The 13,863-nt window shown below is 52.8% G+C and overlaps 2 protein-coding genes across 17 annotated transcripts in view; one reads left to right on the forward strand and one right to left on the reverse strand.

Annotated features, from left to right (window-relative positions):
- The first annotated feature begins 903 nt into the window (after positions 1–903).
- MAP6D1 (MAP6 domain containing 1) lies at positions 904–7,775 on the forward strand. Its single transcript, XM_036352772.1, has 3 exons — positions 904–2,281; positions 6,364–6,481; positions 7,006–7,775. The coding sequence occupies exons 1-3, from the start codon at positions 1,902–1,904 to the stop codon at positions 7,084–7,086; spliced, it is 579 nt and encodes a 192-aa protein (XP_036208665.1). The 5' UTR covers positions 904–1,901; the 3' UTR covers positions 7,087–7,775.
- A 3,513-nt stretch (positions 7,776–11,288) lies between these two features.
- The window catches only part of YEATS2 (YEATS domain containing 2), a 92,389-nt gene continuing 89,814 nt past the window's right edge, over positions 11,289–13,863 (reverse strand). For all 16 annotated transcript variants that reach the window (XM_036348175.1, XM_036348174.1, XM_036348171.1 and 13 more), the window contains one exon: positions 11,289–13,043. In XM_036348175.1, coding sequence (XP_036204068.1) covers positions 12,935–13,043 — 109 coding nt within the window. In that variant the 3' untranslated portion in view covers positions 11,289–12,934. The remainder of the gene's footprint in view (positions 13,044–13,863) is intronic.

Below are 13,863 nucleotides of genomic sequence, written 5' to 3' on the forward strand. Positions count from 1 at the left end.
ATGAGAATCCATCAGCTGCTTCATGCAAGCCCCCCATTGGGGATCGAACCTGCCATCTGGGCATGTGCCTTGACTGGTAATTAAACTGTGACCTCCTGGTTCATAGGTTGATGCTCAACTACTGACCACACCAGCTGGGCAGGACTGAATATTTCAGTCACCAAATCTAGGTGGCTAATTCCTGGTCCATGGAGGTCACACAGGGCAGCTGCTCCACTGGTGTTCACAGTATGCTCCTCTCCTGGAGCCTCCTACGCCATAGCCTGGCCAGGGGAGCCCTGTGTCCCTTGGCTGTGACTCCAAGCTAAGACAGGCAGTGGTTTGGAGAGGAACCCTACTGTGAGGGCTGGGCTGTACTGCACTTCTCTCTGAGGTGCAACACCTTGGATACCATCCAAGCAAGTGCTTGGAATGCAGCTCTGGGTAACCAGTGCTGTTTCATTAGTGTTACTGGTGTGATCGCTCTGCAGTGTGCACCGAGGCCAGGTGTCAGAAATTCAGGAGACCTTTGCCCTAGCCAGTTTGGCTCAGTGAGTAGAGTGTCAGCCTGCGGACCAAAGGGTTCTGGGTTCAATTCCCGCTCAGGGCACATGCCTGGGTTGCGGGCTCGGTCCAATGTGCATGAGGCAGCCAATCAATGATTCACTCTCAAAATTGATGTTTCTATCTCTTCCTCTTTCCTCTCTGAAATAAATAAAAATATATTTAAAAATATATTCAGGAAACCTTTGGTTGTGGCCAGGGGCTTGTTTCTTTTCTTTTTTTTTTTTTTATATATATATTTTTTATTGATTTTTTACAGACAGGGAGAGAGAGAGAGAGTTAGAAACATCGATGAGAGAGAAACATCGATCAGCTGCCTCCTGCACATCTACTGGGGATATGCCCGCAACCCAGGGACATGCCCCTGACCGGAATCAAACCTGGGACCCTTCAGTCCGCAGGCCGATGCTCTCTATCCACTGAGCCAAACCGGTTTCGGCCAGGGGCTTGTTTCTGATGCTTGCATGCAGTAGACTGACCATTAGCCTGGAGGATTACCCAAATTTAGCTTTGCAATAAAACAAGAATATAGGCCCAGGAGGGAAGGGAATTTATAGTGATTATAATGATCATTTACAATCGTCATTCCAGGGTTAGCTTCTGACTACACGTTGTGGCTGTCCATGTTACTAGCTCTTCCCCTATGTTTGTAGCATAGTGGCCAAAGATGTGGCAGTTTTATAAACTAAAAGCCTTCCACCATGCTTTCAAATTAGAACGTGGGAAAGGTCCGCTGAGGGCTAATGCCAATTCCCAGTGAAAAGTGGGTTGGTTGTCACACATTGAGCATTGTTAAAGCAAATGCTGGTGCCTCACAGCTGATTGGTGCGTTTTCTCTGGGAAGCATGGCCCCAAGTTTTCCCTGTGCCCCTCTCATCGCTGCGCCTCGCCTGCGTGACTGCGAGGCCCCGAGGTGCAGCCCCGCCCGAACGCGGCAGCCTCGCCACGGCCACGCGGTCCCAAGACAAACCCGCGCTGAGGCGGCTGCCCCGGGCGCTGGCTGAGGGCGGTCCACAAAGCCAGGCCTGATTTATTCGGTAACCGTTAGGGAACTCGGACTATATTAGGGAACGTTCTAGAAGTTGGACCTTTGTCAATGCCTCCAGGCAGTTTCGTCCACCCCCTGATCCCCGCTTCGGCGCCCTTCGGGTCGCGCGGTCTTCCCTGGCTCGCTCCGCTCCAGCTGTGCACACCGGGTCCCAGCCGCACCTCCCCGGTCCTCCCCACTCGCCTACGGCCACCCCCGGCCATGCTGCGGCGCTGCGGCGGCGCGGGGAGGGCCGCAGGGGCGGGGACGCCGGGCGGGGGCGGCGCTGCCCGAGCGCGGGGAGCCGGTCGCCGGGCGGGCGCGGGGCGGCATGGCGTGGCCCTGCATCAGCCGCCTCTGCTGCCTGGCGCGGCGCTGGAACCAGCTGGACCGCTCGGACGTGGCGGTGCCGCTGACCCTGCACAACTACTCGGACGTTGAGAGCGAGGAGCCGGGCCCGGGCGGCGCCGCCTTGCGCACGGGCGCGTCCCCCGCAGGCGCCCGGGACCCCGGCCGGGACGTGCCGCTCACTCAGTACCAGCGGGACTTCTGCGCGTGGCCCGCGCCCGCGAGGCCCAGAGATGCGACGCAGGGGCGCAGGCCGGGGGCAGGCGGCCGGAGGGGCACCTCTCCCGCACCCCCTGGCCAGGGGATCTACGTGCTCCCCATCGGCGATGCGGACGCGGCTGCAGCAGCGACCTCGTCGTACAGGTATGGGGCTGGGGACGGGGAGCGCTTCGCGTCCAGACCCGGTGGGCGCAGGAAACCGAAGCCGGGAGCCAGGAGGACGCGGGTGGGTGGGGGCGAGGGGGCGCCTGGAACCCCCATCCCACACGACTTCGAGAGCGGCGGGCGGCCTCGAAGATCATTCCCTTTGGCCCCTGGGTGCGGCAGGGGTCTCTTCGCTGCTCCCCGACCCGCCTCAGAGTGAATGAGCCAATACCTCCGCCGATGGAGAGCTCACTACCTCACCTCCAGCCCCGCACCCATCTCGGGCTGCGCCGTCAGAAAGCCTGCCTTGGAGGTAAATCTGCTTCCCTTTAACTCCCACCAGGTGGGCCCGGCCTCAGGAGGGGTGCGCGCAGGCGGACAGCCTCAGCTCCCTCTGGCCCGTGCGCTCTGGGGGATTGGGGGTGAGGCCCAAGCAGCTGGGCTGTTAAAAACACTGCCCCTTTGAGCAGTTACTTCGCTCCCAGGAATTGCCCTATGGGGGTGGAGCTAAGGAATACAAGGTCCGTTGCAACATTGTACAGCCGAAGGTGGAAACAACCCGCTGTCCCGCGGAGGGGCTGGATAGTTGCAGCTCCGCCAAAGGATGGGCCACTGGGAGCCGAGAAGGTACTGATAACCGAAGCTCCTCAACAGGCCCAGGTCAAAGCAGCAAGATGCAAACAGCATGCCTGCTACTCCGTTTTCAAAAGGGGTGTTGATGTACACATACAAGCCAGGAGATCGCTGATGGGTGGTAACCTGTGCGGGGGGGGGGGGGGGGGGGGGAGAGGGAGGGTGGATCATGCTAGCGAGGAAGGAGACCGACTTTGCACTATACTCTGTCTCACACTGTCGCTTTAAAAAGAAAAAGCGCCCAGGTGTTACCTTTTTAAAGCAAATAATATTTTGCCTTGACCGGTTGGCCGGCGGCGCACCGAAAGACCGAGGGTTTGATTCCAGGTCTAGGGCACATACCTCCGTTGCAGATTTGATCCTCGACCTCAGTCGGGCGGTGGGGGATGCAACCAATCCATGTGTCTCTCACAGGGATGTTTCTGACGCGCCCCACCTTCCTCTCTCCCTCCCACTCTCTGTAAAAAAATCAGTGGAAAAAATATCCTCGGGTGAGGAGTAACCAAAAATAAATAAATAAAATTTTAGAGGGAAGCCCTGGCTGGTTTGGCTCAGTGGATAGAGCGTCAGCCTGCGGACTGAAGGGTCCCAGGTTCCATTCCGGCCAAGGGCACATGCCTGGGTTGTGGGCTCGATCCCCAGTGGGGGGTGTGATTCTCTCTCATCATTGATGTTTCTGTCCCTCTCCCTTCCTCTCTAAAATCAATAAAATATATTTTTAAAAAATGTTAGAGGGGAAAAAACACTTCTATTATAAGCGTCCTTATAGCTAAATCTTTGTTCCTATAATAATTTCTTTAGTATAAATTCCTACTTGTGGTATTAAAGGAGCAAAGAGGTATAAACTTTCCACCTCAGTTTTATTTTCGAATCAACTGTATTTTTTTTTTCTTTAATCCTCACCCGAGGATATTTTTTCATTTATTATTTTTAAAGAGAGTGGAAGAGAGAGGGGAAAAAATAGCGATGTGAGTGAAACCTATTAATTGGTTGCCTCCTGCACGAGCCCTGACCAGGGCCTAGGCCGGGGAGGAGCCAACAACCGAGGTACTGCCCTTGACTGGAATCAAACCCGGGACCTTTCGGTCCGTCCGCAGGCCAATGCTCTGTCTACTGAGCCAAACCGGCTGGGGCTCGAATCAACTGAGGTATAATTTCCATACAGTGAAATACATCCACTGTAAATGGATGACTGGTAGAAGCCTGGGCACCACCACCATTATCAAGACATGTAGAACGCCTTCACGGGCCTGCAGTTTTTAAGAGCTCGATGGGGAGTGATTGTTAGCGGGTGGTCTGTGTTCATGGACTCCTGTTCTCGGCGTGTGGGAGTCGGGGCAGGGAAGGAGGTGGTGGGTCCTGACTGCTGCACTGTGGGGCCCTGAGCCAGGAGGAGGTCTGGGAGGGCAGCGGTCCTGGGTGTGCAGCGCCTTCACACGGCTGATGTTCTGGGGGCCAGCAGCAGGATGGGGTGATGGCAGGGAGCAGCTTCGGCTCAGGGCAAGGAGCACTTTCCAAGAGTCAGAAGTGACGGGCAGGGAGCAGCTGCCTCGTGTGGTACTGGCTCCTCCTCGCTGGATGTTTGGAGGCTGGGCTTTAGAAGCGGTCCCTCCTCCGTGGTGAGCGGATGGCAGGTCTGAACGTCCTGCTGGGTCCTCCCCGCTCCAGTGACACGTCAGGCACTAGCTGCCACTCTGCGTAGCACGTACTGGGCACCAGGCTCAGGACTTCCTCCGGCTCTCTCCCCAAGGCCTCACAGGAACCTCTGCAATCAGCTCCGTCTTGTCGAGCAGCTGGCACAGGCCCAAGGAGCAGGCAGTAGCACGGTGTGTCTCACCTCAGAGACCAAATGTGTACCCCACAAGCTATTCCCTAGGGCAGTGATGGCGAACCTATGACACACGTGTCAGAGGTGACACTTGAACTCATTTTTTTGGTTGATTTTTCTTTGTTAAATGGCATTTAAATATATAAAATAAATATCAAAAATTTAAGTCTTTGTTTTACTATGGTTGCAAATATCAAAAAATTTCTATATGTGACATGGAACCAGAGTTAAGTTAGGGTTTTTCAAAATGCTGACACGCCGAGCTCAAAAGGTTCACCATCACTGCCCTAGGCCCAGCTCAGTTTGGGGACAGACGGGCTTGCCCAGGGGAGGACCTGCTCCCCCAGGAGAAACAGAGCAGCAGATGGCTCAGGCAGCCGGTCTCGGGAACCCTGCGGCTTCAGAGGCAAAACTGACCCGATAGGGCCCTGGCCCGCTCGCCTCCTGGCATCCGAGTGCTGATCCCGGACAGACCCGGCTGCTCCCTGCACACGCGGCCCAGCTGCACCGCTGCCAAGAAAAGGCAGCTTTGTTGACTGCAGGGCCTGAAACCAGGCCAGGGCTGTGGGTGGGATGAAACAGGAGTGGATCCAGCCCACACATGGTGCTGCCCAGCCAGCTGGACACTTTCCACCAAATAGAGCCTCTGCGGGCCAGGTGCTCCTGTGGACACGGCAGGTCTCTGCCTTCCTGAGCTCACCGGCTAGTAGTGTTGACGTAATTAAAATAGGCCTTTTCTGCTCAGAGGAATTACGTCTTCATCTAAAGAATGCTACTCCAAGGACATGGAGGGAGGCGGTGGCAGCCCATCACTTGCCACCTCCCCCCAGGGAGCTGGCTTTCCCTGCTGCATGCCACCTCCCCTCCCTGCACCCATGCTTGAGTGCAGAGCCTTGCAAAAGAGGCAGACCATCTTGTAGGGTTTGCGATGGTCACTATGATTATTCTCTTTTGCACGAGTTAAGACAAATGGTTAAAAACTAGAAGCAACATTGAGCCTTATTTTCCTTCTCACTCGCAACCAGGGGCGGAGGACTTTGCTGTGCTGGGCACTCTCCAGGCCGGCACCTCCCCTGGGCATGGGGTCCTCAGTGACCTGTGCTGCAAGTGGGCACCTTCCCTGGCTCTGGGCCGCTGGGGCCCCTGAGGCGTCCCAGAGACAATGCAGGGAGCACTGGAGGGAAGGGCTGGGGCTTGGCTGTCTCCTAGGCCCAGCACACACCAGGTGTTTGCAGTTTGGGACGAATAAGACGCAAGTGCCAACAGTTCTTTCCTAACTCTCCGCGCAGCCAAGCCAGCTGCTCATCTGCAACATAAGCGTTAAGTTTCCGCTGCTACTTCCTTGGGGGGTCAGGTGAGCCAACTTCACGGAGCAGGTGGAGACTCAGAAGTGAGGGGCACAGCTAGGTGTGCTTCCTCCAGGACGCGGCTGTGCCCGGGCAGCACACATCCTTTGCAACTACAACTAGTTTTTGTGAGGGAGGAGCCCCCGGAGCCGAAGCAGCGTTTCAGCAGTGGGCGTGGCCGGGGATTCTCCACGAAGCACGGGCCAGGGCAGTGGCCCTGCAGGAGCAGGGGGAGGCGGCTGACTGTGAGGTTGTGACCCTGGTCTCTGTCCCAGGCAGGAATTCCAGGCCTGGACTGGAGTCAAGCCGGCAAGATCCACAAAGGCGAAACCGACCACGGTGATCACAGCCCACAGCTCGGGATGGGCCGGCGGCCCTGGGGCCGGATTCCAGGTCAGCCTGAGCTGGTGCTGCAGGGCCTGTGGGACAGGCCTTTCTCCTTCCCCATCCCCCGTCTCCCCCCAGATTAGGGACTAGGGGTCGGACTGCAGGGTGTAAATGGCATTATGGCTGGGGCAGCAGTGTCTAAACAGAAACCCAAGGTCCTTTGCACTGGCCAGGTGGTGTCCCCAGTGCTGGCTTCTCTGGTGAGCAGGTGTCTTTCCCGCCGAAGCCCCAGTCTTACCTTTGACGGCCAAGCAGTAGTGACAGGTTCGCGTGGAGATGGGAGGTGGGGACTATTCGGCTCCCGATTCCACCCAGAGGCGGCTTCAGGGAGCAGGATGGACGGTCACGTGCCCTATCTGACCGACTGTGCAGTGACCCTGCCCACTGGAGGTTCCCCTGAAGACCCTTCAGGTTAGTAACTTCAACTCACAGAGGACAAAGGGGGGCCCAGAGGAGGAACTGTTTCCGGAGCCGAGGGAGGGGAAGTGGAGGGAGAGGCCCACTGATCTGTGCCACGTCTCGTGTTTCAGGTCCCTGAGGTGAGGAAGACGTTCACTCCTAACGCCTCAGCCATCTTCCAGGCTCCGGCTCCCCGGATCCTCAACGTGTAACTCCCACCGAGGAGAGAGCCAGCGGGCTGGAAACGGGTGAGATCTGGGACCGACAGTCCCCTGCTGTCAGAGGGGGACGGCTCCTGCCTTCTCACCCTGGGGTGCACTCCCCCCAGCTGCCACCGGGCTGCAAGCCTGGCGCAGGACATGGCACCACTCAGCCCAACTCTGGACCTCAGCCATCCTCAGGAAGCGTGCGAAGTCTCCTGATCTTTCAGTTGCCCATTTGGGCCGCCCTTATTTTTAAACTGGAAGAACTCGAGGATGAATTGTTGTGAACTGAACTGGCCCAGGGGCACTGAGGCATGTGGACAGCAGGTCCCTGAAAGAGCCAGTCATGCCCGCTGTTTTCCTGGCTGCATGGTAACGTACAGCCTGCGGTAACCAAGGTAACGTTCTTGGCTGTTCCTACAAATGGTCCCACATGTTCAAGCTGTAGAAGAAACCTTAGGTTATCACCTGCATGTGATCCATAATTACCAGCAAGAAGTTACCAAAAAAACACACAGAAGATCAATCACAGGGTTTCAATTTTAAAGACATAGCTTCTTTATGGCCAAGATGACCCTGGTGTTTTTATTTTTCTTTTTTTCTGTTTTTTATTGATTTCAGAGAGGAAGGGAGAAGGAGAGATAGAAACATCAACGATGAGAGAGAACATTGACTGGCTTCCTCCTGCATACCTCCTACTGAGGATTGAGCCCACTACCCAGGCATGTGCCCTTGACCGGAATTGAACCTGGGACTCCGCAGGTTCAATTTCGTCCGCAGGCCGATGCTCTATCCATTGAGCCAAACCCGCTTGGGTGACCCTTACATTTTTAACAAAGAATTTCTCGGGATGCTTGAAGTATTGAATGAATGAATGCCATTTACCTTGTGGCAGGTGTCTGAGCCCACATTTTCTTACTAATTCCAGCTTCTCCCTTAACGTACTGATAACTAGAAGGGAACTACCATCCACGCTGGCTAAGAATTAAGAGCTCTTCTTTCTTTTGTAATTTTCAAATTTTATTTACTGATTTTAGAGAGAGGGAGGGAGAAATATCGCTTTGCTGTTCTACCACATTCATGCATTCACTGGCTATTTCTTGTATGTGCCCTGACTAGGGATCGAACCTACAGCCTTGGCGTATTGGGATGATGCTCTAACCAAGTGAGCTACACAGCCATGGTTGGGAGCTTTTTAAAAAAATTCTAATTTAATGTTATTTTAAAGATATATATTTGTATTGATTTCAGAGAGAGGGAGGGAGAGTTACATTAATGATGAGCATCATTGATCGGCTGCCTCCTGCATGCTCCCTACTGGGCATGTGCCCTGACTGGGAATTGAACTGTGACCTCCTGGTTCCTAGGTAGATGCTCAATCACTGAACCACACCGGCCGGGAGCTTTTTTTTTAAAAAGAAAACTGCAGTATTAGCTTCATTCCCTGAAAGTCCTAAATGTCATCTACACCAGCCTTTATTCTCAAGCCTGCCCTGCCAGTGACAGGGAGCTCACTGCCTGTTGAGGAGGCAGCTCATTTTGTCTTTGGAAAACTCTTTCCTTTAAAATTCCAGCCAGTGCGTCTGTGGGGAACAAGCCTGATCCCCTCTTTGCACAGCAGCCCTTCAAACCCTTGAAGGCGTTTATGTCCCATCTTTAAGACTGGAGGCACAGCCTAGGTCAATTTGGTAAGGAGGCACAAGGATTCCCTTTGGACTTTTCTCTCTCCAGCCCGAGGGGGACTCTAGTCTGGAGCACTTATTTCAGCCACAAGACGTGACATTTGGGTCTTAGAAGCCCTTCAGCGTGGAGGTGGGGCTGTGTTTTAGCTCAGGCTGCAAAGGGAGTGACCCCTCAGAGGTGCTACCTCTGGTAGGATAGCCCTTCCCCTCATTCCAGCAAAGGAAATGCTCCGAGAATCATTTTAAAGGCAAAACCAAAGCCATATGCTGACACAAAGGGTTCTATTATTTCAGACTTCATTGGTTTGCACACTAGATGTTGCTAAAAGAGACTGCTGCAGGGCATTCTGTGGGAAATGAACAGATTAATGAGAGAGTTTCAGATTTTACTAAAACGCAAAAATATACTGTATCAATTTTTTGTTTATTTCTTTAATTATAAACGAGCACCTTCTACGATTTCCTTCATCCTCCTCTTGATAACAAGCACTTGACTGTCTCCCGGCTGCAGCTGGTACCCTGGAGGCTCACTGAGCCCGAGAACCCTCGCTTGGCTGCAGTCCACACCGGTGTTGCATGTGGCCTCACAAAACCCACCAACCTCCCGCCACTTAGCTCCCCCACGTGCCCCCCTCCCAGGAGCCTAGGTAAACAACTGTCTTTGAAGCTAGTTTTGGGCTCAGATCTTGACTTCTCCATTTGCTAGCTCTGAGCAGTTTAAGCTTCCATTTCCTCGTCTGCAAAATGAGGCGAACCCCCTGACCTGGCTAAGAGTCTGGGTGTATGTGCAGGGTGCTTAGGATGGTAAGCAGAGTACAGCTTTGTAATAATTCTTTCCTACCCCTTTCTCAGGGAGTCAGCTCTATTCTCATGTGCAGCTTTGCTCCATCTCCCCCATGCTGACACAGTCCCTCCCACTCAGACCTGCCCTTCACACGGCACACCTGGCGGTGCCTTCCCTCCCCGAGCCTGCCTCTTGCTGGCATACTTGCATCCAAAGACCTTTTTGAATTGCACTAGAACAGGGCTTTTCAAACACCCCACCTGACAACCTTCCTAACCAGACTTCATTAATTAAAAGGACATCTGGGTTCGAAGAAACTTCCTCTCACTGGCTCTAGGTCTTAGTAAGGCCTAACGTGGCGCTACTGGAGTGGACTTAAGAAGCCACGGACCCGGCTGGTGTGGCTCAGTGGTTGAGTGTCTCCAGGTTAGGGTTCAATTCCCAGTCAGGGCACATGCTCATGTTGCAGGCTCAGTCCGCAGTAGGGGGCATGCAAGAAGCGGGTGATCAACGATTCTCATCATTAATGTTTCTCTCCCTCTCTGAAATCAATAAAAATATACTTTAAAAAAAGTTTTTAAAAAAAGGCAATTGAGACAACAGTTTCAACCATGTGGTCCCAAATCACATATATAATAATATACAGTGACAAATGCATTAGAATACTAATGGTAGATATCCTTAAGATGTGGATTTACGGGTAATTAAATTTTTTACTCATATTTACTAAAGTTTCTATATAATAAGCACTTTTGTATTAATTCTGTAAAGAGACAAGTTTTTAAAAATAAAAGTTCAATCTGTTAGCTAACGTCAGCCAAAAGGAAAAGTTCAATATTCCTGATTCCATAAGCAAGGTTAGCCCTGCCGGCAGCGCCTCCACCAGCTGGAGGCGGCCCAGAGGCCCCATGGAGGGAAGCCCCGCGGTCCTTCCAGCTGGTCATTCAGAGCAAGTCCCGCTCTGTGGTGCTTCGAGCTCAGAAACCCGCCTCAAATACTAATCCTTCTGCACCTGTGAATTTAGTAACGCCAGGACTTTAGGCTAAACTACGAGAGCAGCTTCTGAGGAAGCCTGGGCCCTGCAGCCCGCCCACGCCATCCTCCACCAGCAAGAGGGTCCTCAGCACGGGGCCGCTGTGTCGGGTCTCTGGCTGAGAGAACACGCAGGAAGGGAGCCCAGCAGTGCCCCGTTCTCCTTCCTCCAGGCACTCAGCTCCCTGAAGGTCGGCACCAGTGAGGTCTGGTCCCAAGAAAGCTCTGCACTTGGATGTCACAAAGCCCCTCCCTGTGAAGGAAGGGTGGACACAGAGCGGTCATTCTGAAATGTTTCTGCATTTCTGTAGTTTTTAGCCACCATGATAGCAGATGGCCATGCAGGACTCTCTCAGGAGTAACTTCTTCAAGACCTCAGTACAGACAGTTCTCTCCTGCCAGCCACACCCACACGTGTCAGGCAGAGCTGGTCCCTCTCCACGGTGGCTGTAAGGAGGCTCTGAACTGAGCTCAGCAGCTTTCCTTTGCCTCATGCTGTCAGAAATCAGTATGTCCAGTGTCAACATGGATCTTCCAAAATTTTTTCAGACACGTAGCTGTTATCCTTTCCTTGCACAGATAGCCTCATGTTCTTTTTTGGAAAGAAGAGGGAGCATTTAACACAAATACCTATATCTTTGCCCCCTCCTGGTTCTTTCTAACGCAATATAAGAACTTGACCAAAGCGTAGTGATTCAAATTCAGAAAACCCATCACAAATACTAAAAGATTTATTGTAGGTATTTCTGTTACACAATTATATTACACATTATGATACAAATACAGACATATGGGGGCTGTTAAATCATTTAATATTTCTTTTTCAAAAAGGTAATTTCTTTAGGCTTTCTTTCGTCCCTGTAGTCCGTCTGTTCTCACTGGGATGAAACTCTGTCCTGTGGCTGTCACATTCCATTGCTGAATGAACCCACGCACTTGCCCACACCCCATCCGTGTGTGACTAGCTGAGCCTTTACTACCTGTTTTACCACTAAGCCAGGGCACCCTTGCCTTACTGAACAGACCTCCCCCTGCATTTGCAATCCTCAGATGAATAAAAGTGGGTAGGTTTCTCATGGTGTCACCTCCCCACCTTCTTTTCCTGACAAATGTCTGCAGGACTCATGAAAACATGAGTTATGCTGCCTAGGTAAGTTCCTTTGACTCCGACTCACAGGTTTCAAATAGTCTTCGGCAGCTTCCTGACTGGGAATAAACTCATTACTTCCACAGACTGTTAGGAGGCCTGGGTAGCGGACCTTCAGTGGAACTGGAAGTCATCCAGGTACAGGGCTACCTTCCTCCTCACTTCTCCCTCCCACCTGCTCATGGATCATCTATTCTTACTGCTGAGCAGGTACCCCTGTCTTTCGGCTTCCGCAGTCATTTCTCCACCTTTAAGGCACTCACAAGTGTTTCTTTGAAACACTTTCCTTCGTGCAAAAAAACTTGACTGAGAAGGGGAAATGGAATCCACCGATAGGACAGACAGCCCTGGCAGGGCTGTCGCAGGAGCTGCTCCCGCTGGCCGTTCAGCCTGGTGCAGCCTGGGTGACCCGAGAACTGTGGCACCAGCTTGCTGCCTGGCACACACACGAAGCTGTGCGAGACTGCCAGGAGCCGGCATTGTGGGCATTGTCTATTATGAACATATTAAGAGCTCCTGGTTATACTTGAACCTTTCCAGACCAATGCTGGAATGTATCTGTTCCTTGCCTGTGACTTGGCCATCCCTCCTCTCTCAGACTGGCTGTAGTGATGCTCCCGTGCTCCATAAAGTAAGACTTCTGCTCAGGCTGCAACCTTCGGGTCTTTGTTTTCCACACAGCATTACCGCATCCTGTCACCGATGCACGTGGGCCGAGTGCCAATTCTCCACACCTTGGCTACTCGCTGAGTGCTGAGCCTAGTCCTTCAGGTGTTGCCTGGTTAACCGTTGGGCTGCCTATAACCCACCCACAGAATGGGCGAAATCTCTAGCCTGCCAGACTCATGTTCTCCTCCTGGAGGGAGAGTCAGGCCCAAGGTTCCCCCTTAAGGACGCCCCAAGGGGAGAAGGACCTGATACACAGGCCTGGCCCAGCTCTGGACCCTCTAGTGAGCTTTACAGAGAGTGGACAGATGCAAGCTGACAGCATGCACCCACAGCTTCACCCCAGAACCAGGAAACCTGTGTCCTAAAGGGATCTGACCTGGGACTGAACACTCTGGTGATTCACTGAATTAGGTGGAGGGAACGGTGCGTTAACCATGATATTCTGAGGCACATACACCTCCTCCCCAAACAGAAGAGTCATCACAGTGCAAAGCTTCGGCTGCAGCTACAGATCCTGCTTTTCTAGGGGTGTCTTCATTCCACTCACTGATCTTCATTCAGTATCCCCATGTGTTTGTTTGTGAGGAAGTCCAGAAAAGGAATGTTGCAAATGGCCTGGTGAATGTTAGTCACTGTAATTTCTTTGGGAATCCTGGTCCAAAAAACAAAGGCGGTTAGGTGCAATTCTCTCAAGTATCTACTAGTTTATCTAAAGGGCCATCTCCTGCACAGGCCCTGGTGGGGGTAATGGTAAGTGACAAGGCATGGCTTAGGCCAGTGGTCGGCAAACTCATTAGTCAACAGAGCCAAATATCAACAGTACAACGATTGAAATTTCTTTTGAGAGCCAAATTTTTTAAACTTAAACTATATAGGTAGGTACATTGTTATTAACTTAATTAGGGTACTCCTAAGGCTTAGGAAGAGCCACACTCAAGGGGCCAAAGAGCCGCATGTGGCTCACGAGCCGCAGTCTGCCGACCACGGGCTTAGGGCCACTTGGGGAGTGGCCGGGGGGCATTCTCTCTCTTCTTTCCTATTAATTTTTTAAAACTTTGGTGAAGACTTGGCCTACCCACTTTATTCAGCCCTATTTAGGGCTTAAATCTGACTTCCCAGCCACAGGTATGAGATGGACTTCAAAAAGCTGGTTGAATGATTAAGAAACAGATGCTGAGGACTGAGAAAAAGGATGCCACGTGCAGTGCAGAACAATGGTATTCTGTGGCTCAGTCTTTGCAGACTGAGAGCTGAGTCAAAGTACCCGGCTCTGGGCCTCAGTGCCTGTCTCCTGGGAAGATGGTAGCTGGAGTCCTGCTGGGCCACATGTGATGCCAAATGTTCTCATCAAAAGCACCAGTCCCCGCATCTCCACAATCAGTCCAGGTGGCGGGAAGGGGCCCAGAAGGCACTCAGCCCGCTCCTGGACTTCAAGTGGACAGAAAGTGGACCACCAGAACGCCTCTGTGCCC

The sequence above is a fragment of the Myotis myotis genome, unplaced genomic scaffold (assembly GCF_014108235.1).
Source record: "Myotis myotis isolate mMyoMyo1 unplaced genomic scaffold, mMyoMyo1.p scaffold_m19_p_2, whole genome shotgun sequence".
Taxonomy (NCBI): Eukaryota; Metazoa; Chordata; class Mammalia; order Chiroptera; family Vespertilionidae; genus Myotis; species Myotis myotis.